The sequence below is a fragment of the Stenella coeruleoalba genome (assembly GCF_951394435.1).
Source record: "Stenella coeruleoalba genome assembly, chromosome: 6".
Classification (NCBI taxonomy): domain Eukaryota; kingdom Metazoa; phylum Chordata; class Mammalia; order Artiodactyla; family Delphinidae; genus Stenella; species Stenella coeruleoalba.
Genome location: NC_137151.1, coordinates 83,048,636 through 83,074,920, shown reverse-complemented (window position 1 = coordinate 83,074,920; position 26,285 = coordinate 83,048,636). Strand labels below are relative to the sequence as shown.

The window sequence follows — 26,285 nt, the reverse complement described above, 5'->3', positions numbered from 1 at the left end:
ATGTGGAGTTACCTTTCCTCCTTCAGAACCAGGGGGGCCAGTTCCCCCTCTAGGCCCAGGGGGCCCTGCAGGTCCAGTAGGTCCACGTTCACCAGGGGCACCAGAATCACCCTGTAGTAGGAAAATGGAATATCCCTGTTAGGAAAACCAAGGCTAAAAACAAAGCAAAAACACCCTAAATTGTATTGTTTTGATATAGACTACAAGGTTCTTAACTTACATTTTTGAACAATTTAGAAATTTTTATAATTATAAAAGACATTTGATCAACTGAGTGAGAAACAGAAACACAAAATTAGTTAATCTAAACAAGGAAACTTGGATAGCTGGTCTGATGAGCTAGCTTTGACAATATTATTATTATTTTATCACAAAGGCAAATTTTTAAAGTTCCTCTACCAAAACAGTTTTTCTATAGAGAGCCAATGCACTAGAAAAGTTTTCTTTTGAAATTTCAGGTCCATAGTTGACTCTACAGTGTTTATTCATGTCAGAAAATTTCATTTTCCAGATGATGCAAGTTTAATGTATTGGAAATGTCTCGGGTTACCCTAAGTGTATTCACCAAACATTTGCAATGTCGTGCTTCTAAAAAAAGGAATATTTTGGTTTGCTGTACTAAAAATGTGTCACTAATCAACTGCTCTATAACATGCTGAAGAAATGAGAAAATAAATGGAAATATTTACCTTGCCTCCTGGAATTCCAGGTGCACCAGCCTCACCCTTTGGGCCCTAGGAGATTGGCATTGCATGATTAGGCCTCTATCAGAATATACGTTATATAAGTATAAGCAAAATACACACTTGACTTGCATACTGTATAATTTGTCCAATCTTGAGCTGTATACTCTTCCTTGAGTTCCTTTTATTTTATGGTAAAATTCAAACTTTCCATGGAATAGTTATGACTGAATAATTTTTCTTTGTTTTATTAATGAATATTTCAAAACTAATTGTTAAATCTCAGATACCATGGCATGAAAATGCAGAAGTTAATAATTTATAAATGATTCGTATTTATTCTTTTGGTTTCTGAGTTTTGAAAAAATGGCAAGCAACTTACAGGTTCACCAGGTTTTCCATTTTCTCCCGGAGGACCACCCGTTCCAGGCAAGCCCTACAAAGAATCATATTTGTATTGTGTAATCACTTCAAACATTGCTTATAGAAAAGCTTCTCTCATGTAAGTATGTTTCCGCAAAGTATTCAAAAAATGGTTTTAGCAGTCTTTTTACGTGTAAAAAATATGTAGCTCTCAAAACCCAACGATAGAGAGGTGATAGTCATATCTTACAAACCTATGTTCATCTCCCTCAATTCTTTCTGTTGCTGTATATAAAAATGAATTGATGAATGTGGTGAGATGAATTTAGCTATATACATTTAAATTACAATAAAAATAAGTATAAGCATATAGAATTATGTGAACTTTATTTTTTTAAAAAAATTATTAATGCACTCCTTCTAGAATAGGCATGGAAGTTATGCCTATTAACATTGCCTATTGTTTTATTTCAAGGTAGAAGTCAGATCCACACATTTTAAGCTTAAGATGCATTATAATCTTTTAGTGTCACAAAAAACTGAACAGCTGATTAACTCAACAAATACAACTATCAAAGGAAAGTACTGATAAAAGTAGGTGCCCAATGACATTTAAGTAACAAATTCTTACTTGTAATCCTGGTGGACCAGGGCTTCCTATGTCTCCTTTGTCACCACCTGGCCCCTATGTACAAAAAAATATTGAGATGCTTCATTATAAGATATCCTTTCATATTTAGTTCACACAGTTTTAATTTCATCAGGCCAGTTGCTTAATTAAAAAATTAATGGTGTAAAGGAGGTCAGAGTCTGGCTTGTGGAAGTGATGCAAGGGAGACATGTACAACATAAACTTTACTCAGTATTAGTATTTAGCTAGCTAACTAACTAAACAAGTTTTGTAATTGCTTTGGTGAACTATAATGATATAGTGTCAGAGATTGTATAATTCCCAAAGTCTTCCCTTGGCCCCAGTCCCATCCACTTCCATTTCCAATTTATGTGAGTAAACTTACGGTAGGTCCTGGGGGACCCTGAGGTCCAGTCTCGCCATTCTTTCCAGCAGGACCCTGAAAAAAAAAAAGCAGTTATGGAAGCAGAGATAAAGATAATAGAAGTCATAGAGTTGGAGAGAAATGCTTCTACTAGAAGACTGGAAATGAGTGGATGAAAGCTACATACCTGAGGGCCAGGACCTCCAGGACTACCACGTTCTCCATTCTTTCCAGGAGCGCCCTAAAGAAGTAGCCAGTATTTACTTATTCTCAAAAGGAAATTATTCATTATAGTGTTCTCTCATGTTTTTGATCTGTCCCCTACACACACATGCATACATCCACAACCGAAAACTACTTTCGAGAACTAGGTTTCCATAAATGTTCCACTCTTTGCCCAGAACTCCAGAAAAAATACTTTAGCTCCCTTCTCACATGGTATTTTGATTTTCATATACTCTTCTGTGCTTTGAAGTGGAGATCAATTTTTGGCTATCTGCACTCCCATATAGAAAGTAAAAGACCTTTTGTCAAATATTTATTGAAGAAATGAAGGAAGGAACTCACATCATTTCCTTTAGGACCAGGGAAACCCATGACACCAGGCTGACCTCGGGAACCAGGTGAGCCTGGAGGACCTGGTCGACCAGTTTCTCCTTGACTTCCCTAATGAGAAAAAATTATATTAATAGAGGTTTCATAAAAATCTGATCAAAATATACAATGTACATACCAAGGCTATACAATACACATCAAGCCTAGTCCAAATTGTGTGTTTCATTATTCTCTGGACTTGTAAAATGAGATGCTAAAAATGTACTTACGGGAGGCCCTGGTTTCCCATCGCTTCCTGGTCCTCCAGGACTACCAGGCATACCCTAAATTGAAGAATTCAGTCAGTCAGCTGATTTTAAGATGATAATTAAAAAAAAACTAAAAGCACCTATCTGTAAAATTTTGAGCTTTCCACTGACATATGTGGACATATGAGCTTCATATTTGCACACATGTTTTTCTGTCTGTAAATATCTTCGTCAAGCATTCTATTTTCTGTTCTTCAATCTATACTAGCTTAAGTTTTCTTCAGAGAATTTTGTTTTGTTTTGTTTTGAGCCTACAAAATGTATAGTCTGATTTAAGTTATTTTTGAACGTTCTTCATTTGCTTTTCCTCTTAGTAAATGACAGTGTCAAGCAAACAATGTTCCTCTTTACCCTCAATCCTGGACCTCCAGGGAGGCCGTCTCGGCCAGGTTCTCCAGGAGCTCCTCTGGACCCTGCAGGGCCTGGGCCACCACGCTCCCCGGGGGGACCCTACATGATGAAATAAATCAACATGTATGTAAAAGAGCCTTCATTGACCTAGACGTTGACAGTACTTAGGTTGCAACTAGAGAACTTCTTTTGGTCCCTTAAAGAGAGTTGGGGTGTTGCTGGCATGCTCAGCGTAAATCACCATTACCTATTAGCTTGGGTTGTCATACTGGAAATATTTTAAGGCAACTTCGATGAACATCACATGCTGAAGAAAGCAATATTTAGTGGGCTTAGCAGTATAGTTTGGTGCATATAAAATCAAATATCTTTGATGTTATGAAATCAGATTTGCACTGCACTTCAGAATTTCCAAAGAACTTTCAGGCATTTTAGTCTAACTTATTCTTGCAATGATACTGAGATAAATAGTTCCCAATTGACAGATAAATTAAAGAATTCTCATAGAGGTTAAATAACGTTAGTTACAAAGCTAAGAGAATGGCTCAGCAGGGAATGCAATCATTGTTTTACATTGGCAATTATTATTTTTTTAACTCCAATATATTTCATTCAGATAGGTGTTAATTAATGGGAAACTATATAGAAGAATATACCTATGTGTAGCACCAACATTTCTGAACATTGAAAACTAAAGTTATCTACCTTTTCTCCTGGAAGGCCATTTGCTCCAGCAGGTCCTCGGAATCCAGGCATACCCTGAAATAGTGAAAGGCAAATATTTAAGTCCAAAGTGTCAAAACTTTTTCATAATTCTCATATTATGAAATGCTTCAGAACAATATTTGGGATTGACTACTACTCAAATTAAGAACAAACACGGTTGCCTCACAGTGAAGGTGAAGTTCTATGATTGTTTTCCTTTTCGATGCCCGTGGGAAACGTACCCTTTCTCCTGCAGCTCCGGGAAGTCCGTTCGCACCAGGTTCTCCAGGAGAACCGTCTTTGCCATCCTCACCCTTAAGTCCTGGAATACCTGGAGAACCAGCCTCCCCCTGTGAAAGGAGGTCAATAAAGAAATAATGACTGAATTTCATTGCTAATTTTTTACCTGTTTATTTCCTGATTATGGTATACATTTCTAAGAAATAATCAAATCTGTTAGGGCGATACTTACGCGTTCCCCACGTGGTCCTGGCTCTCCTTTGGCTCCATTCTTACCGGGTTCACCCTAAATTGGACATAATCTTGGTTTAAAAGTGTGGAAAATAGACTAACAAAATAATCACCAGTCACACCTGATTCAATTATAAAACCAGAGTGAAATCAATATAAATTCAATGGAACAAGAACAAAGAACCTGCTATTTCTTTTTTTACTGTGAGAAATAAGCCACACCTTTCAGACAATAAAGGAAAAATAGACAACTTACTGCAGCACCTCGCTGCCCGGGAGCACCATTTGTACCAGAGGGTCCTGGAGGACCGCGGGCTCCTATCAGTCCAGGGGCCCCAGGAATGCCAGCAGGACCCTAGAAACAATCCAAGAACATTAACATTAGGCAAACTTGAACTTTCTTTTCTAAATAGCTAACTTAAATGTATTGTCCTGCAAAATGCAGAGGAAGCCAATAATATGTGTGTGGCTGAATGTGGGTGAGTGGTGGGGGCATCTTACCATTTCACCTTTACCACCAGGACTACCATTACTCCCAGGAGGGCCCTAGAGGGCGAAAGGAGCATATTAATAAGAATGCAAATAGTACATATATTTTTGAAGTTGCTTATATAACTAAAATAAATTTTTTGATGGGTGTTGTGCTTTATAGAGATTAGATGATTCTTCCAACTACAGCACAACACATAAAATGTCGCAAAAAATGATCATTATCTGAATAAATTAAAGATAATATGCGCTTGGTCTAAATTATTAAATAAGTACATAGAGAAGAGGTTTTTTTGTCTTGTTTCTTTTCCAAATTTTTCTGATTGGTGATTAGTTTGGGGCACAGTCTTCAAAGTATCAGATAACTGTCCATCCTCTACTTATTCTGTGTCATATAACCATAAAATTCATAAATTCTAGAAAAGTGCAGACCGCAAAACTAATTTCGGTACTAGTCAAATCAATAGTAGAGTTATTGCAGAGCACTAAGCAACATTTCTTTGCAAAAAAGTAATTTTAATTGATAGCAACATTAGAACATATGCTTTCATGAAATAAAGTGTAGCAATGCTCTCCCTTAATCAGCCATATTTGGTACTTACAGGAGGACCTGGAGCACCAGCATGTCCCTGAGGTCCAGGTTCTCCTCTTTGTCCAGGGGAGCCACTAGAACCAGGAGATCCCGCAGGTCCAACTTCACCCTAAGGGATAAAACCCTAAGTAGTCAGTCTCCCTTGCCACTTCTAATCTCTTGGCCAGTTTGCTAGTCAGTCCTGTTTAAACCCATCTCCCAAAAGCTGAAGCAGTATGATAATTAAAGCAAAGTTTCATTAATCATATAGGCAGAGAAAAATGGTAACTATGTGTGTGACTGTGTTATCTCTGTTTGCAGAAAGAGACTGGGAAAAAAGAAAAGACAACAGAAGAGATCAGAATAGCAAAAGGCCAGGGATAAAACCCCTTTTGGAATCAAGAACAGGGCTTTAAAGATCTATATAGCTCAAAGAAATCCACTTGACTGTTAAAAAAAATCACTTTCAAGATGCAGCCCAATGATTTTCTGTTGTCTCAAAGATATATTTTACATTCTTCTACAGAAATACATGTTTACCTTAGCACCAGGGGAACCAGGGAATCCTGCAGTTCCAGGGGGACCAGGGGGACCCTAAAAAAATAAATAGCATTTCAAGAGCTCTTAATCAAGTAAAAGAAAACTAACACTACTGGTAAATAATAAGTGGGTACATACAAAATACAAAGGAAAATTAGATAAAAACAGTATTTATCGTCAGTGATGAACATTATGTGGAGAAATAGTGTGGTAAAATAAAAAGAAAATTTGGATCCCCCATGCCCGACAACTTATGCCATGAATTCTGGTGACTTTGTGCAGGTCACTTAGCCTTGAGCTCTCATTTATAAAATACAGATAGCATTATTATCTATTTTGCAGGACTCTTTTAATTGTCATACCCAATATTGGTCCTTAACTAACATTATAAGCACCATACAGATGTTAGTAACTGGTCAAGTATAATAAGGAGTATCAGAATTTTGTTTATGGGCTTACCATTTCTAGATTGTTTCTAGATTTTGTTTATGGGATTAGTGTCAGTTTGAATCAGATATTTATGAACAACGTTGAGTTTTAGGTCTACAATCCATGTTATTCCACTACTCCAAAATTCCATAATCTCTCATTACACTAAGCCCATCAGGGTTAGGTGAAAAGTTACTTACTGGCTGTCCATCACTTCCTCGAGCTCCATCATTACCTCGAGCCCCCTAAAAAGAGAAGTTGGTCTCAAATATCTTCTTTCTGAAAGGCTGGTCACAAGTAATATTTTAATTAAAAGTCTGACTCAATTGAGTCAGACTTTTCCTCAAGTGTATTAAAATCTGCTTGATAATTATATACCTTTAGAGGGAAATTGTTGAAATTCTGATAGGCACAGCAATGGTCTGATGTAGGAAGATTGGATTCTGTGTTTTACAGAACTGAAGGCAAATTAATGCATAAATATGCCAAGTTAACACGTTAAAAAAATCCTCAACAGATAATAACTATAAAACACTTATTTGAAAAAAAAAAAAAAAAACACTTATTTGTTTGCATATCGTTATGGCTAAAATCCTTATGGAGGTGACTTTAAATGCAATTTTATAGAAAACTTCTTGCAGATTGTCACAGCCTGAAAACTGACTGAGACACTTCTCAGTGACTCGGATTGTAATTGTGTAATGTCAGTAAGAATACTCACTGCAGCTCCAGGAAGTCCTGGTCGTCCTCTCTCACCAGCAGGTCCTCTTGGACCCTACAGAATAAAATTAAAAGTGTGGTCTTATTTTATACTAGATATGTGTGAGAATGGTTGCAGAGTGAGCGAGGCAAGTTTTGCGTTAGGTGGAAGTTAATAGTAAAACTGAAAATTGCATGATAAGAAACATAATTACCATTGCTCCAGGAGATCCATTTTCACCTGGAAGGCCATTTTCACCCTAGAAACATAAAATGTGTCACCATTTTGTATAACAGGAGGAGAAATTTATAACTTTTTCAACACAGCATATTATAAAAAACATATGGAACCAAGAAAAAGATTACATTTTAACAATACCAAATTTTTGTTAGCAATCTTATATGCTATAAATCTCAGTTTTTGCATTTTAAAAACTTGAAGACTAAACAGAAGTAATCAACGTGTTACTCAGGGGCGCTCAGTCATTTCTAATCTAGACAGTTCAAGTTATCAGCTTTCATGGAAGTTTTAAGAGAACATCTCAATTAGTCGCTGTTATTTAGCTCTTAAAATGCAAAACTCAGGTATGTTTTAGAAAAAGGCAAACCCTAAAATATAAATCTTAAATATAGCTATAATATTTAAATAAATTTATTTATGAAAATATGATTTTGTTGTGATTTACCTTTAATCCAGGAGCACCTTGATCACCTTTTTCTCCATTTCGTCCATCAAAGCCCTTTTAAATAGATAAAAGTAGTAAAAATATTAAGATCTGTTAACAATTCAGAACAGTTAAGAACTTTACATTAAATTTTTTATAGCTAGCTTTACCACATAGCACTATTTTCAACATTGACATGAATAATTTAAAACTCTTTTAAGTGCATTGAAGACCTTGGACATTGATTTTACAGTTAAAAACATGAAATAATTAGAAAGTACAATTTAGTCCAATTAGGAATTTGCTTTAAATGTAGCATTAGGCAAGTATCAGTTTCATAGATTTTTATGTCTATGTGATCAATTTTTGGCTCAGCTGGTTTACTCTATCTAATGTTTTGCATAGAATAAGTCATTTGATTCGATCTGTAAATCATATTAACTAAGTCAAGAATAGTTCTCAATAGTATATTTTCATCTTTTCTGACAGTGGCAGTACGAAACTTACTGTTTTATTTTTTATTTTTATTTTTATTTTTTTTTCTTTTTGCTGTACGCGGGCCTCTCACTGTTGTGGCCTCTCCCGTTGCGGAGCACAGGCTCCGGACGCGCAGGCTCAGTGGCCATGGCTCACGGGCGCAGCTGCTCCGCGGCATGTGGGATCTTCCCGGACTGGGGCACGAACCCGTGTCTCCTGCATCGGCAGGCGGACTCTCAACCACTGCGCCACCAGGGAAGCCCCGAAACTTACTGTTTTGCAAATATTTTCCATACACTTAAAATCAGCTTTATTACTTTATCTAAAATAACTAATTGATTTGATCAACAAATAAAGTTGATAGACTTAGAAAATCAAAACAACTAGTCAGAATCAATCATTTTTGGCACACACTCAATTGTCCAATAAAATTGGTAAGTAAATTGGTAATAAAATTAGGTAAGTAAACATAGCCAAATGCAACAACTTAGAGTCAATTTAGAAACTGTACTTACTCTATGTCCTTTCATACCAGGGAATCCAGGCATGCCAGTTGGACCTTTAATACCCTAAAAATAAGGAATAAAACAGATACTAATGAACTTTCAAATAGACTCACAATCCAGTAGTATTATCCTTTTTAAGTTTAATTTAATTATATAATAATTTTCAACCTAAGATCATTGTGATTACTCCAACTAATTCATTGCATGCTGAAAACTTACTGGAGGGCCAGGCAGTCCTCGCTCTCCAGGCCGTCCGGGTCTTCCTGATTCCCCCTAGGTGGAGAAATAAAAGAATATATGGGAGCTTGTGTAAGAGAAAACTCATTGTAACCAATTAGTGAACTGATTATTTTGCATTTTTCTCACCAAGGACTCATGAAAATGGTTGGACTAAACATATGGTTGTGAGAACAGCTTTCCTAGTAAAAGGAATGGGGAGAGCTTCTCCCACCTTGATATAAACTTATAAAAAATGCAGGCATCACTCCAAACAAGTATTATGACCACCTCTCAATCCAGTGGGAAGAATTTGCCATTGGACATTAAATGGGAAAGAAAGACTGACATAATATTAATTGTGTTTTTAAGTTTTCAAGTTCATAAAGAACAGATACAAATTTCTTTATTACAAGAGACAGAGAGAAGCAGCGTCTTCTCTAGTTAAGTGTTGTATTCACTGGATGACTCTTCCTGACAGAGTCAAGAAGCACATTTGGGGGTTTTGTTGGCTTGGAATTCAGAAACTGGTATATGTAGCCATGCAAATACTATGTAGATTTTCAGAGATTAATATGAGCTAAAAAGTTATTAAGATATCAACAATGTTTTGAGTAAGGTTTTTCTCTTTGAGATTCTAGAACATGGGATATACTATTTAGAATATTCCAACTTGAATTTTGCTGTATCCCCATTCAATTCTTAAAAACTTACATCCTTTCCGGCAGGACCTAATGGACCTATAGCACCAGGAGATCCTGGAGGACCCTGAAAAAAAGGAAATAAAAAACAAATATATCTGTAGATTTTTCTGTTACAATCAAATTTATTATTCTAACTATGTGTATTTCTAGAAAAAAACTCCTTTTAAAAAATACTATCTATGTTTCTCATCATGAAAATGACACACCAAGTTAATAATATACCTATATTAAATCCAGTTGTTACTGTTTATTAAACTTATTTTTTATGAAAATTAAAAGTACCATGTATCAGTATTTTATATCACATGTGTGTATTTATAAACCCAAATGCACTTCTACATTTTTTGAGATATTGAAATTTTAAATGTATAGGTATTTTCAAATACTTTGAAATATTAAACTAACTTCACCTTATTTACACAGCATGTTTTCTTGGTGGACTTTGTTAGACTATGCTTATTTCTACTAAATTAATTTTAAAATTATATTTCAGAAGAGTAGACATGCAGGTGAACTGAGTGGCTACGGGATAATTAATCTATGTTTAAGACAAAGACGATTTGTATTCTCACTAAGAAGTGGACTGTGGTGGTGGCTAATTAGCCAGGAAATTCCTAGATTAAAATAGTAAGTGTCTCTTAAGATATCGAAACCATTGAGTCCAAAAGATCTTTGAAACCAGTTCAACGATCATAAAAGTACAATTTTTTATTTTAAATAAATTTGATCTATATTTTGTAGCATTCAACGGTTATGTTTTAGAAAATGAAGGTGGTTTCTATCTAGAACTGTTAATTTATTAAATATAGATATAATTGTTACTTACTGCAGGACCAGCTTGCCCAGGTTCACCAGGGGGACCTTGGTATCCTGGAGCACCCTAGTGGATAGAATAATACATAAATATTTTTAAACTAACTTAATCTTCATATGATTCATTTACGTCGTGAAGACAGTATGAAATCAGAATTTGTGAATGTAGTCAGCGAATTTTATTCTAGTTTATAAATATTGAAACTACAATTTTTCAGATCAAAATAGAGTTAATTTATTCCATTCTACACACTTAATTCCACTGAAACTGAATTGTTTCAGACTTGAAGCCATATGACATGCAAATTAAATATGTGTTTTAATTTTACCAAGGTTTTAATTGCTAATAGTTAAAAGGAACTAAATGTGAAATTCCAACATCTTTGAAGGAATGATAGTTTCTTGGTTGCTACTTCTCTACTTAATTGGTATTATGCTTGCTGGAATGGCAAAATTACAGCAAGATCTGTATTAACTTGATTCATATAATATGCATGAAGAAGAAATCACCATTAATGGCTATACTTACAGGGGAACCAGGATGACCAGATGTACCAGGGGGACCAGGTGGGCCGGGCGGACCCTGGAACAAAAATTTGCAAGATAAGTACAAAATAAATGCATCTGAAATATACTTTATCCAGGCGTCAGAGATGTCTCTGTTTTGAATGATACTGACATCTTTAAAAATGAGAACAGCATACCTCATTATGTGATAACTATTCATGGATTAATTAATTTTATTAATTTTAAATGAAAATCTCATCACAAAAACTTCACTCTAGATGAAATTCTCTCAGAGTCAATAAAAATTACTGGTGTTATAAAATGTTGACCTGAGTTCCCCAAAAGGTGCTTTCAAACTCTGGAAAAATCTATACAAAATGCTTTGAGAATCTCTGCAACATTAGGGTGATACTTGAACTGGTGAAGAAGCATATTTTTGCCTGGCAGCTCAACTCAATGTGGAAAAATATTGATCTGCATAGTATAAACCCCAGTTTCTAAAAATAATGATGTAAATCAACCCAAAAGTTCTTAACTATATCACTGAGTTGTGTTGATATGAAGATTTAGTTGCGTGTGTAAGATTCATCGTACGTGGGACAACAATAAATTGTAAATGATTTATCATTGTTCAGAAATACAGGTTAAACTAGAAAATCTTCAGTTTTGTAGCACACTATTTATAAATACTGATAATAAATTTATAAAACTAGAGTTTCTTCTTAAATTTTATCTTGTAACTTTTTTTCTGGAATCTTAATAAGTAGTGGATTTTTTAGTTTTTTTGGTTTTTCTTTTTAGTAAAAACAGTATATCTGATTGAAAAATAGGATTCATAATGTGAACGTAGCTGAGTAACAACAGATGTTTACATTTACATAGTTAATACAATTGTCCTTCTGGTTTTAAAATATACACAAAAAATTCACAGGCTCTAAAACTTTAAAGATGAATAAAATTCTCTTCTTACAATTTACTTTTTACAAATTAAGGGTCTTTCTTTAACTGATCATTTAGATCTAATAGCTGAAATTTTGTCCTCCCTAGTTTTAGAAGTCACAACTATGGGGTCCAATGATCTGGGCAGCAATCTTCCATAATCCCTGGGAATCCAGCTTCATGTCTCATTTACACATACATACCTGTTTCTGGCAGTAAAATGATAACCTTCCATAGTACTGCTCCTCCTAACGGCTATTCTTCAATAAGGGTCATTTACATGGGACACCATGCGTCAAGCACACGTGCCTAGGTTTCAATGCTTTTTTGCTCTTTTCTTCTATCAAAACTTCAAGTCATTTACCTTGAAGGGAACCTTTTGCATACAATGTGAATTGATATCTTCAATTCACATTGAACTTCAATGTGAACTTCAATACTCGATAAATTCTGGAAATATATGTATTTCAGGATTTGAGGTGAGATGAATTGTGATATTGGATTGCCATCAAGTGGATTGTCATCTAGAAAGTAGCATTTGGATAGTGAGCAGAGATTGAAAGAAGGTTTTCTCAGGTGAGGAAAAGGAAAAGTGGAAGTGAAAAATAACAAAATTTGGTTAAAATTAGGAAATATATGAGTGTGAGACCTAAGTATGAAGGCAGGTGTGCCCCTGGAATAGGTGGTTTTGTAAAGAAGGAAGGAGCGGCAAAACAAGCATGAAATAAGAGGCAGTGAAGAAAAAAATGAGTTAGGAAAGAAGGATCATGATAAACCTACCATTTTCTTTCCCGCCTTAACAAAGAATAAGCTATTTTGTACAATTCTGTCATAACACTGTATTACTAGAAGAACAACCATTCAAGATTTAACAGAGTGGAAGGCTAAATTATTCTCTAAATACTGACAAACACTTGTACATACAGGTGGCCCGGGATAGCCTGTGATTCCTCCTGGTACTCCAGACTTGACATCATATGCCTCATACTGGGGAGAATAGTTCTGTAGCAAAGAGACGAGGTAGATAAGATCATGTTGATATATAGATCATAATTCTTTTCAGAAACATTTAGAAGAAATGCATGCAACATCTGTTCACTGATAGAAAGTTTTCTGCATGCCAGAGAGTGTGGTATGTATTATTTAATTATCTTGCTAATTCTATCTCTGTAACTTTAGATATTAGCTGTCTTACAGAAATACTTGCCTAGGCAATGCACAAATCTTTCAACTGACTGTATGCAATTTGTTTCTAAATAATTTTTTTCTACATGCTCTTACTAAAAATATTTCTAAGTGATATCTACAGCCTTAGAAACATAAGATCGTAGACGAAGGCTGAAAGAGCCTTGAGATCGTATAATCTGACTTTCTTACTTTGAGCAGAAAAAAATGAAGATGTCAAATTACTTTCTCAAAAGTTAATGATACAAGTAAAATTGATATCTCCAGTTTTTAGTTAATGTACCTAACAGATTCGCCAAAAAGTAAACATCCCCATAGAAAACAAGCACGAGATTTAATAGAAAGGTTCATGTGTTTATTGGATTGTTTTGGAGATTATTTTATTTTGAATTCTAGGCCTAGCAATGGATTCTGTTTGGTACCAAGATAAGAATAAGTTAGACTATATCCTTTGCTTCCTAACAAATTGATTTTTGAAAATCTTTTTTTTCAACCCACAGTGATTTGTATATATGTTTTCTGATTTCTCCTAATTTCATGCAGTAGAAATGTTGTCTTATTTATTTGTTTAGTTATCTGCTTTACATGCAGAGTTAGGGAGTTGCCATGCTTTTCAAGAGGAGCAGGATATGCTCTGAAGGCTTGGCAAGAGTAGTTGCATAGGCTTGAATAATCCTCTGGACTTGAAGTCATTAAGGAGTGCTCATAGCTCTTCAACTGCTTTTGTCCAGACTTTCAGAGGCTTTACCATCAGGATTATAAGGGGAATAGTTACAGCAATTCCTAAGTTCTCTAGGTTAATTCTTTGGGGAGTTGATGGTTCATTTTTCAAGCCTAATGCATATATTATATGCCTGTTTAGAAGCTGGGAAATTTTGCAAAGATATAGTAGCAATAGCATTAGAATTATGAGGAAAAGTGAATATTTATAAAGCACTTAGAAGATACATAAAATCAGAGAATAGATATAAGAAATCCACAGAAGTGAGATGTCATATAGACTAAAGAAAAGAAAATGAACCAGGTAGTTTTAAATAGGACACTCTTTTAGTCCTGGAATTTATTACCTGGCTACCAGTTGGGCACGATTCACAGATTCCAGGAGGGCCGGGAGAACCAGGGGAACCTGGCAGTCCTGGAATACCAGGATCACCATTTCTCCCAGGAATACCAGGAGGACCCTAAAAAAAAATCAGAGATAAAAATAAACAAAACACTGAAAAGTCCTAGTGATTTAGAATCATTATTAAATTGTAGCTTCTATGCTTTATAAGAAATCAACATAAGGGATACGTTTTCTCAGGAATCTATACATTTGTACCCAAATCATGTGTATAATTTCAGTGTAATTTATTCCTTTGTATATTGACCTATATGTTATTTTTCAAACCAATAATAAGGATGAAAACATTATACAAAGTTGGGGAAATCTGAGTCTTTACATGCACAATTATGGATTCTCAGTTTGAGTTATCATGTGTCATTATTTAAATATGTGGTACTAAAGGAAATGTATACATGATGAAAGTTCAAATATGGAAAGGTTATTAGAAGGGAAAAAAAGAAAGCAAACTCATCAAGGAACTAATTTCCTTTCACTGTAGAATGTTTACTTACTGGATCTCCTTTGGGGCCTTGAGGTCCTTGACCAGTAGGAGGGCGAGTGGGCTAATAAATGGAAAAGATATAGATTAAACAAGACATAGATAGGAACAATTTTCCCATGAAGTGTGTCCCAATTTCTTATCCTAAATTGCATCCAATCCCTGGTTTTTAACAGGTTTTTACTGGTAATACCCATGTGATTATTTGCTGGACATTACTTTCACTTCCTTTCAGGCTCCTATGACATAGGAACTATTCATGTGTTTAAATATGAATCTTGAGTATGTACAGATTTTCTTTAAACTCACAGCTGTTGGAGGCTGTGGGCAAACTGCACAACATTCTCCAAATGGGATCTCGGGGTTGGGACAGTCTAATTCTTGGTCATCACATATTATGTCGTCACAGAGAACAGATCCTGAGTCACAGACGCATATTTGGCATGGTTCTGGTTTCCAGACATCTCTATCCGCATAGGACTGACCAAGATGGGAGCATCCTCCTTCAACAACTGAAAAATAAGAGAGATGATGTAATATTTTGCACATTCAAAAAAATCCAAAAATTAAATTATGAAGAATATCATGGTCTTCCTCCATAATTTGCTAAGTAGTAAGAGACTGCGTTAAATACCAAATCTGTTTATTAACAACAAATTGGCATACCAAGGTAAATTTTCCTTAGGGCCGGTAGGTATTTTACTTTTGCTTGTAGTGAGAACTTAATACCAGTGGAAATCTGACAATCGCTTAAACATTTACTTATTAATTGTGCAATTGAAAACAAGTTTTGCTATCTAATTTCTATTCTTTGCTTCAACTATAGATGGGAGCATTAAACTATAAAGATGATTTTGTCACTAACTCTGAAGACTTTCTGGATTTTATTAACCTAGTTGAGAAATTCAGGGGAAAACTGAATTACTCTTGGCAACATAAAACTCTTCCAGATTCCTGGGAAAATCTTAACAAGTCTTATTGTATGTATTGAATATCACTGCTAGCTCTGTTGGGCATTAGTAGGTCAACATAATATGATATAATATAATATATTGTATACCTCATATGGATGTAAAGAGGTTTCCAAATCACTAAAAAAAAAAAGTTTTTAAAACAAAAATTGGCAAGGAATAATAAGGAAAAATATGAATCATGATCATGTGTATGTGTGGCTTAAAATGGTCAAAAATTTGCTTCAACGAAAATTTTAGACTTGTTTCCTAATTTTATGTACGATACTGAAATTTCAGCAGCTATTAACAATGAATCAGCTTAGGGGTTGCCAAAATAAAACCAGGTCTCAATTCTTAAAGCATTAGCTGTGGACTGTGCTTGAATACAACTTTAGCTCTTGAGGATTACTTTGATAGCTTGCCAGTAACTGAGAAAATAAATTACAAGTTTCTAAACATCTGCAAAAATTTTTGCCAACAACAAATCACGTACTTGTTCAGTATTTATATTTTTGTGAAACAGTAAAATTTTATTTTCTCAGAGCCTGAACTTTTGTCTGTTGAAAGAGGCTTGCTTGGGAGAAGGCAAGTCATTTAAGAACAATTTTTGGTGCCTTGTGGCCAAGAGGCCTTTGAGAGAGTCCTGAGATTTTTCCACCTGGATACTACATACAGCCATGAAGATCACCTCTTCAAGTTCCTGTTTTTATATCCTCTCCATACCTGAAGTAATGCTAAATATTTTGAGTATAGAGGTTTGGCTGATTCAGTAAAAAAATTTCACAGAAAAAGGAGAATTTTAGAATCTAGGGACTCTACAGCATACCTCCTCTCCTCATTTCCATCTATGTGTGCAGATACAACTTTAATCATCTTGTGCCACACCCCTGATGGATTCAAGAAGTTTAAAAGTCTTTTCTTGTTACAATTACCCAATGTGTTTACAGCTAATAAAAGAAAGTATGATTGTTTCACTGCAATTTTAAATAGGCAAGAAAGAATCTGCTTATTTTAAAAAGTTATTATAGTTCCTCCTCCATGTTTGAAACAGATGAGAACATTGGAAAGAAATATTGTCTAAGCTTTTAAAGGAGCATTCCTTTATACTTTGTGAGCATAAAAGCTGAATGCCAAAATGCTTACCTCATGTGAATGAAGTAGGCCTATTTAAATGGTGTTTTGAAAGATATGCTTAAGAGAAGTGCAATCTTTTTCATATTATTATGAACAGTAGTAATTTAAAGGATCTAGGCATTAAGTTTGTTCTCTAAGCAGAAATGACATATTTAGGAACTAAGTTCACTGGTTTTCAGAAAAGGCATGAAAATTTTGATGAGATGGAAGGTTGTTTAATAAAATTGTATGACATACACTCTTCAAACTTAACACTGGTTCCCTTTTCTTAAGGTGAATTATTTTTTAAAAAATTCTCTAAATTAACATTATATGAAGTGTCCCAACAGATTAGTTTTAGCTCAAGATTTTTTCTCATTAATAATGTGGATATCAGGCTTCTCAGCTTCCTTGAAGATATCACTAGTATAAAGAATATTGACCATAGGCCAATATATGTTTGAAATTTGCTGAGAGTAGATTTTAAGTGTTTTCACCACACACACACACACACACACACACACACACACACACACACGTAACTATGTGGATGTATTAATTAATTTGATTGTGGTAATCATTTCACAATGTGTATATATATCAACTCATCATGTTGTACACCTTAAATATATACAATTTCATTTGTCATTTATATTTCAATAAAGCTGAGAAAAAAAAGAAAAAGATATGACCAGTTTATACGAATACTTTTTTTAGCTCTTTGTCTTTGGGTCAAGAATATCTTTCTATATTTAACATAGGACCTGTTTTATAAAAATTAGCTGTTGGATACTGATGGCATATTAAAGACAAATGAAGATAACAGTTAAAACTAGGGTCAAGCATGTTGTATTTTAAATATCTTGTCTTCGTATGTTCTTATTCTGCTTTAAAATTAACATAAAACATTTTCCCTTGTGTATTCATCCTCCTATATTTGTGTCTCATTGAAGGTACTATCACAACCTAGAGATACGGTATCTTACATTCGCTCTGCAAACTTTTAAACAAATGAGCATAATATTGACATTAAAGTTGTAAATGCCTTTTTTAGAATTGGGGTTAAACTCAGTGTTACATAAATGAAAATTATTTAGCCTTTTCTTTCCAAATTTTATTAGAAGCCATGTGTGTTATGCTTTTTAAAACATAGAGGTCTCAATATAAAGGTTGAGTTAATTTGGTGTACTTCTCTTTTTTTTTAAGGTGATGTTGTTCTAAATAAAAGAAGAAAGGTGGAATGCTTGAAAAGTAAGAATTAATGCACTTTTGTTTATTGCCGTAACTTATCTCACATTCATTTGAAAGAAATCTGGCTCTCCTGAAAAGTCAGTTCCTGTAGAAACTTGTAGCTGAAAGTCAGACTTTTCTCTGCAGTTCTACCTCAGTCACCCTTGTTGAAAGAATGGAGAATTTTATGTAGTTGCCTCTAACTTTGTGTTTTGTGCATGACAAAATATGGTTGGCAATATGTTCTCTCAGAAGCTAAACCTATTACACAGATGTCTCACGGTCCTCAGTTTTAGGACTATAGCCTAGTTATATATGAGAAAATCATGGCAGAGTCAAGGAAAAAAATGTTTTGTTTTCAAGAGGAATAAAATGCTCTAGTTAGCCACTTGCAGCATTTAGAAATAAAATAGAAAATGGAATTCAGAAACAGTAGTCATCTCATATTATTCCCTTATTTTCTTAGATATCTAAATTCAGAGCAGCTTTGATGAAAAAAATAAGATACGTACTTTTGTAAATATGTTAAAGAAAAAGTAAATAATCTCATTTTTACTGCTGGACAAGTAATAGATCTCCCAATTACTTCCTTTATTGTTATTGCTTAAACTAAGTCTCCCTGTTCCAATGTGTAATTAATTTTAAACCCCACCTCTCATGTCACTTAGTGTTTCTGTTCCTTAGTACAAAGAACTGTCTTGAAATAAATTTCTCTGTGGTCACTCAAACAATGCATTAGACTAAATCATCATCTAAGTTATAAAACAAAATGAAGCTAGTGTATGACATAATCCACTCTTTGACTCTTTTATTTCCTAGCTCTCTGCTTTGGAACTTTAGAGAAAAATAAAACCAAGTAACATAAGTTAATATTTTCAGATGTTCTTAAAAACTTTCCTTTTTGTTGTTTTGGTTTCCATTCTTCAAATGTTAATTTATGCTGATTTGATGGAATTTTACTGTAGTGACTAAAAAATAATGCAAGTTATGTTTGTCTTAATTACATTTTTGGAGTAAAAATAATATGCCTTAAAGCATCCAATCAAATTGTTAATTTAGCTTGAGTGATAAGTTTAATTTTTTTTCTCTTCTCTTCTTATTGAATCCTCTTCAGAGAGTAGGTTTTCTTTAATCTGAAAATCTAAAAATAACAGATGTGATATGCAAATTATCGTAACATTATTTTCCTGTTTACTGTAGAAAGTTGAACATTTTGTAAGTGTGAGCAAAAGGAGTTCATATAGCTTCCAACTGAAATATGTTTGGCTTTTAAATGATACTTGTGTTTGAAGAACACACATTTTAATAAATATGTTTTGGCTGCTTATTATTAATCAGAGTATGTTAAAGTATGTTAGATGAATTAAGAAAAAGGATTGAAGGAAATATCTGTAGACCTAAGTAGATAGATAATTTCAATTTTAAAATGTTTTGCATGGACAAGGTAGATTCTTCTTATTCTTGTCCCCTACAAAAAAACCCACAAAAACCCAAAACCAAGAAATTTTATGAATCATCATTTCTAGATGTTTCCTTGTTTTATTCTTTATAGTTATATGATTTTTATGTCTCCAATTAGAAATTTCCTTTAAGGTGGTTAATATTTTGCCCTGTGAAAAATAAAAAATATTAGAGAATTAGAATTAAAAGTATCATATACCTAACAATCAGCAATTACATTATAATATAATCTGATTAGTGATCAATTATAGGATTACTGAGGAAAATATATTCTACTTGTATAATTACAGTTGGCAAACATCTTTAAGTTTTATGTCTAATAACCAACATGTTATTCTTACCTTCCTTATCACTAAATCATTAAGTACTTTAATTTCTTCCTTACAGTAATTTTATTTTCCAGTGTTAGTAAAACTAATACTAGGCAGAGTTTGTATCTGTATCTCTTATGTTGCAAGCCCTGTTCTGAGCGCTTCATATATCTATTTTACTTAATCTTTCCACAGGCCCTTTGAGGTGGGTGTTGTCATAATCCTCATTTTACAGGTGGGAAATCTGAGATACAGAGACATGAAGTGATTTTCCCAAGGTTTTATATGGTAAGAGGTAAAGCTAATATTTGAACCTAGGAAAGCTGTCTCTAAATTCCATACTCTTAACTACTACATTCGATTCCCTTTCTGCAGTTTCAAGGGCAGGGTGGGATTAAAGGAGTTAACTTCAAAGCTCTGTCCCATTATGGTTTCTAAATACTGCATGCTTAAAATCAGAATCTAAAAAGATGGGTTTATTTCTTGTTTTTTTTGAGGAATAACATTTTTCTGCAGAATATCTTTTCAATCTGGCCTCAAAACAAGAAGATACTATCTGGAGTTGAATTCTGTTGTTTATTTTCTCCTGACCTTATGAAAAAGACTTTAATCTCCAAGACCACCCTAATGACATCCAGACCACCAACAGGATTAACTGGGACTGGGAACTCAGCATACATTTTACTAGATACAGAGAAGCAGGGTCCTATCAGCGGCAACAACAATAAACAGATAAGGCTTATGTATCCAGTGCAAAACAACATATTTAGGATGTCTAAGATTGATTTTCAGAAAATATAGTTACTAAATGATTCATATTAATGAACTTCTAACTACATTAAAAGCTTCCCTTCTGAACCTGGACATTTATGAACATACCAGGCAGCTCCAGAGTGTTTCTCTGATTTTAATTAACTTGAGAAACACAGTCCCTGTTTGCTATCCTCCACACCAAATACTACAGAAAACAAAGTTTTGGAAAAATAAATGCCATTTTACTGAAGCAGTAATTTCTTAATGTGACTTTTCAAAGCAAATTTAATTTTTAATAGGTTCTGAATCCTTTATGTTCAATGTTTACATCTTTGGGGCACTTTAATTTTTGCCTTCTTCTTTGAACTTTTCATTTTGTTCACTAAGATTACATTTTAAACGGCAGTTCTTGACCTCAGTCATGGAAAATACAACGGTTTTATTAGTTAATCTGAAAGGAATCCATTTCTGCTGTGTTTTCATTAGGCACAGACAGAAATTCTAGTGTTTAATGTAACTCCCCAAACTGCAGTTAACAAATGGTTTGTGTAAGAATTGCTATCTTATTTTTTCCGTTGTCATCTTGACATGAAACAGGCCAAGTTTCCCTTTTGAAAACTCTAGATGTTTTTACATCATACCACCCCTCTCTTTTCTATTTCATTTTATTTTTTCTTTTGAATGTAGAAAACAACAGCACTACACTTTTTTCCAAGAAAAATTGTTTTACGAGAAACAGCTCACTGAGACGTTTCCAGAAAGTTATTGTAGACCTGGAAACTTTACAAATGTTCTTCATGTCCAGCAAAGGCAATAACATCTTTCATCTTTAAAACTTTAACTCTTAAGCAATCCACTTTAATCACTTCAAGGTGGTGAGATCATCTGATGTTACAGAATGAAAGAACTGAGCTACATAATCTTTGGAACGCTGCACCAGTCATCCACAATGGAAACCATGGGGTTTCAGTAGATGGCACTCTTCTGCCTGAGTGACTACTCAAGTTCTGGTATGCAACTCTGTAGGTGTGGAACAGAGACTTTTGTGAGGGCTTTTAGTCTCAACTCTACTCCTAGAAAACTCATATCCAGTGGTTCTTGATTTTTTATAATGAGCCTGTAGATAAGACATCAACCCAAGAATCTGAATTAGTTAGAAGCACATAACCACAGTCTTCCTTTTCCAGAATTGTTCCAGTGGCTTTGTTCTTTTCTCTTACAATACAGAGATGTTTAATTTCAGAATTTAATCAGAATATCTATTTTCTTAGAGGCCTTTAGATCATCTGATGTTGAATACTCTAGAGGTGGGGAGGAAATGCAAGGTATCATTAATGAAAAACACAAAATTTTGTACCAATATTTTATTTTCTTGGAATTTATATTTTTACAGAGCTGAAGATAATTTCTGCTTAAATTTTAGATGAGCCTCCTATTTAAAAAGTAGATTTAGCAATTCAAAGTGTGCTTGATCAGTAACAAATCCCCTCTTAAAGCATAATGGAAATTAATGTAAAAGAAAATAGACTCTCATAACCTGTGATAAGGAACTGATTTCTCTGAGTCCATTTACAGTGGACTTTAATTCTAAAACAATTAAATGCCCACAGTTCATTATCACAGTGTAATTAGCCGAGTAACTAAATATAAGCTCAAACATTAGAACACTTTTAATTAAAATAAAGTTTATCTCCCTGCCCTAATGAAGCAATATTACTTAGTAATAACTTTTTATCCTTTTATCTATTTAATAAGCAGTAACTAAAATATGTCAAATAGTCTAAAAAATCAGAAACTTGACAAATATTCACAAAAATAGTTATATATTATATGTGGAATAGTTATATATGGAATTTTGAAAATGGTCATAACATTCAAGCCCATTTCCTAAAAGTCTTTGAATATTGCTACCATGTGTTTGTGTTTGAGTATGTGTGTTTGACAATATTTTATCAGTAATATACCTATTTTCTTAGGAAAGTAGTGTTTAATATTTAAAATTCACACACGTGATATTTTAAAAATCTCATTATAAAGTACGGAATCCAGCTGTGTAACATTTATGTTGGCATTGGTTATGCAAATGGTAACTGTCTGTCAGGTGGCAAGTCTGTGCTTAAAATCTGGCATGTTTATAAACTACAGGAAATATAAAATAGAACATATTTCTCCATTGGTAGAAGAAAATACATGAATTAGATAGAACTTTCACAGATTTGTAAAAAGACCAAAATTCTTTGTGAGGACATGTTTTATGCTCTAGAATATTCGTGTGAGTAGACTAGAAGTTAGTGCTTATTGGAGCTGTTCTGCTTCTGGGACTCTCAGGGCATTTATAAGAAACCCATATCCCAGAATTATATATGACTATTCTCAATGTGCTGTATATTCAACCACCTCCTGTAACCTCCCCAAAACTAATCTACCAGCAATTTTTGGCCTTGTTTTGTAAAACCTCCAGGGAACATAAGATGTTACTATCTCAAAAAAAAACTTAAACATCTTTTTTCATGAGAAACAAAAGCAGCAAACTGAACAAAATCCTTTACAACTTCTTTTGAGCATAAAAGCATACAAATGGATCAGCAAAATTTCATAGTTTTTTATTATGTTCTGCAGCTAAAGGGAAAAGGGAAAATAAAAAGAACTTATGTGATATAAAGATCCTGTAGGTATCAAACACTTTTTTCCCCTCTGAAGTGGGATTGAGAAGAAAAATAGTCATAATGATTATAAAAGATTGTAACCACGAGGCAACCACAAATATTTTGTCACTCTTTTGAACTAAACATTAAATGTTTGCAGTCTTTCCAACAAATGAGAACTTTGTGATTTTTTTCCCAGAAATTAGCAGAATTTAAGGAGTTTTAAAAAGGTAAAAGTCTTGATTGAGGTGGAGGTGTGGGAGAAGTCATTTGGTATTTTAGCCAAGGAAGGACTAGGGGTTGTGGCATCTTCTGGGAGAATAGAATGGGGAGGAGAAGAGGAGAGGAACAGAAGAAAGAGGATTGAGAATTCAAGGGAAAGAAAGGGGGAGGAGACAAGAGGAGGGAAGAAAGAAAAGAGATGAAGCCACACGGTGGGCACTAGGGGATGAGGGCGGGGGTGATAGAGGAAGTGGGGAAGGAGGAGGAGAGATGGTCTTGCCTAGGAAGGGGGTGGGGTGATGAGTGAAGGAATGACAAGGGGGAAGAGGTCTAAAGGAGTCAAAAGGGGTGGAGAGATAAGAAGGTGGAGAAAGGAAGGGAGGAGAGGAGAAAGGAGGAGAGGAAATTAAGGGAACAAGGAATATGGATGTTTCTTTTCGTTTGTGGCCATGGTCTGAATATAACTGAAGAAATATCATTGGGTGTTTCCCCCCTACTTCCATATACAACCTATAGGACACTAAAGATATCTGACATTAAAAATGAAAAACTGTTTTCAGACACTATGTTTGCAAAAACTATAGGTTTAAATGTAAGCATTTTTGTATTATGTGCACATAGAAATGAATGTGTAATGATTTCTTCTAGTATCTTCAAACTTAGCATTTAAAGACTTATTTCTATGAAAGGTTTAATTCCAATATGTCTGGTATTTTAATGACTCTGAGAAACATATGAATTAAAATAAATATTTTCACACAGTAAGATAATGAACCAAACATGGTTTTGAGGAAATTAGAACATGAGAACCATCATTTGCACTTATTAGAAAATAGAACAAATCAACTTTTTGAAGTCAAAGAGTACTAATATCTTTACCTTGTTGGCAGAAAAGTCAAACATTCCTGTTGAAAATATTTTCATAAATATTCTCTTTGTCAATGTAAATGCAGTTAAAATGTAGAACATGCAGAAAACACTAGGCCCTTAACAATAAATTATTAGAAGATACGTATTAATCAACCATGTAAGTGCTTGAAACTGAATACCAACAGGAACAATGAAACTTTTTTACAGTTTGAACCTTTAAAGAACGTTGCAGATATTACCTTGTTGCCATTTTACAGAAATATATTTCAGTGGTTCTAATAATGTGTAGTGTTTTCCTTTAGACTATCCTTAATGCATGCTATTTTTCAGATGCATTATCTTACTGGGTAAACAATGCTTAATGCTCTATGCTGACAAAGAATCCAGCATACAAAGGAGAGCATAAAGGTATAACAAGAGACCAATAACTTCCAGACTGCTTAGGGAAGCGTTCCACGATGTTAACAATCCAGGAGGGGAACTTTGTAAAGCCATTTAAAAAAGTTTCCAGTACCATTAACGTGAAAACAAGTTAGTACAAGAACATCTTTATCTTCAACAACCAGAGAACTTTTAAATACAAAACGGACAGTATTCTCTTTAAGCAAATGTAAAAAGCACCACCCTGGTCGGTTCTATGTTTCACAGCTGGGAGCTGACAGAGGAAATTAGCTTTTAGGAGACTGGTTTCCCCTTTATACTGATTTGTAAAGAGAAGTAAAGGCAAAAACCCCATAAAGTTTCTTGAAATCGGTACCTACTCACCTTCCTGTTGTGCCAGAATAACAGTGGGATGAAGCAGGGCGAAAAGTAACCAGATCCCCTTTTGCACAAAGCTCATCATGTCTAAATATCGGACATGAGACTCTTTGTGCAAAAAGGAGAAAAGCAAAGCAGCTCAGAGTAGCACCATCAGTTGTTCCCTGCCCTTCAGCACCGGGCCCGTCATAAAACTCAGCCACTGAGATTCCTGTGCTTTGGCCTTAAATAGGAAAAAGTTTGGCTTCCCTCGCTCTCCAGCCCCTTTCTGAAATATGAGAGCAGCACCCATCCCCTGAGCAGTAAAAGAAATGATTAATATGTCTTTTTCCCTTATGGAAGACACAACACACAACTTAGGAGAAATTGCACATCTGGAGCTTGTGTCTATATGTGTGTGTATAAGTTTGTTTCATATTTTAGTCATACGTGTCTTTGCACAACTTAAGAATGTATATCAAAAAGCTCTGCCTTGAGTTTTAATAAAAGACTTAGATGTGGGTATTTTTTTATCTCCCCTTATTAACAACTGCATCATTTTGAGAAATTTCTTGATGCCCTTTTCTTGGGCATGACTAATTTGCCAACCTGATCTTCCTAGAAGACTTTTATATTGGGATTTTGCCAGAATCCACCCTAACTCAATTTAAATAGGGAACTGTAAAAGATTAACTGGAAGAAAAGCCTCTGTTTGTCCACCCACTCTGGGTCCTGGAAATTCAGTTTCAGGCAAATGTCAAAAGACTAAGTATCTAAGATATGTTTGAATGGCACCTTAAAAGTTAGCTACTAATCTATAGCTGTTTCTATTTGTCACAAATTTCTTTAGCCAGCCAAAGAGTAATTCCTTGTGAGAGTGCAAATTTTGTACTGCTTGTAAAAGCTGAAACGGATTTTTCTAGAGAAAAATTTAGCCCTTCATGTCTTGACTTTGTAAGAAACAGAAAGAGAAAGAGCTTATCACATGAAATATCAAAAGAGTACCAAAAGTTCTCATTTTATCTAGATTGGTATAAATATTAGTATAAATATTTCTCAATTTAGACTTTTGTATGTATAATTTCCAGGCCACGTTAACATAGATTTTCAATGTATTTCTGGATATGGGGAGTAATTTCTGGGTCATATTTTAAAGAGGGGCAAATACTATTTATAGGTCTTTGATAAAGTTTTGCAAGAAAAATGTGCTTGTC

General features: G+C 34.3%; 1 protein-coding gene across 1 annotated transcript in view; it reads right to left on the bottom strand.

The window, feature by feature from the left end:
- COL3A1 (collagen type III alpha 1 chain) overlaps nt 1-25,276 on the bottom strand; it is a 37,880-nt gene extending 12,604 nt beyond the window's left edge. Inside the window, exons 1-30 of the mRNA XM_079925202.1 lie at nt 25,099-25,276; nt 15,085-15,287; nt 14,789-14,839; nt 14,239-14,352; nt 12,911-12,988; nt 11,070-11,123; nt 10,554-10,607; nt 9,738-9,791; nt 9,027-9,080; nt 8,817-8,870; nt 7,846-7,899; nt 7,375-7,419; nt 7,182-7,235; nt 6,661-6,705; nt 6,032-6,085; nt 5,523-5,621; nt 4,933-4,977; nt 4,688-4,786; nt 4,433-4,486; nt 4,203-4,310; nt 3,961-4,014; nt 3,256-3,354; nt 2,866-2,919; nt 2,609-2,707; nt 2,229-2,282; nt 2,063-2,116; nt 1,678-1,731; nt 1,066-1,119; nt 690-734; nt 13-111 (exon numbers count right to left, since the gene is read on the bottom strand). Coding sequence (XP_079781328.1) covers nt 13-111; nt 690-734; nt 1,066-1,119; nt 1,678-1,731; nt 2,063-2,116; nt 2,229-2,282; nt 2,609-2,707; nt 2,866-2,919; nt 3,256-3,354; nt 3,961-4,014; nt 4,203-4,310; nt 4,433-4,486; nt 4,688-4,786; nt 4,933-4,977; nt 5,523-5,621; nt 6,032-6,085; nt 6,661-6,705; nt 7,182-7,235; nt 7,375-7,419; nt 7,846-7,899; nt 8,817-8,870; nt 9,027-9,080; nt 9,738-9,791; nt 10,554-10,607; nt 11,070-11,123; nt 12,911-12,988; nt 14,239-14,352; nt 14,789-14,839; nt 15,085-15,287; nt 25,099-25,177 — 2,118 coding nt within the window. The 5' untranslated portion in view covers nt 25,178-25,276. The remainder of the gene's footprint in view (nt 1-12; nt 112-689; nt 735-1,065; nt 1,120-1,677; nt 1,732-2,062; nt 2,117-2,228; nt 2,283-2,608; nt 2,708-2,865; nt 2,920-3,255; nt 3,355-3,960; nt 4,015-4,202; nt 4,311-4,432; nt 4,487-4,687; nt 4,787-4,932; nt 4,978-5,522; nt 5,622-6,031; nt 6,086-6,660; nt 6,706-7,181; nt 7,236-7,374; nt 7,420-7,845; nt 7,900-8,816; nt 8,871-9,026; nt 9,081-9,737; nt 9,792-10,553; nt 10,608-11,069; nt 11,124-12,910; nt 12,989-14,238; nt 14,353-14,788; nt 14,840-15,084; nt 15,288-25,098) is intronic.
- Nucleotides 25,277-26,285: the final 1,009 nt, after the last annotated feature.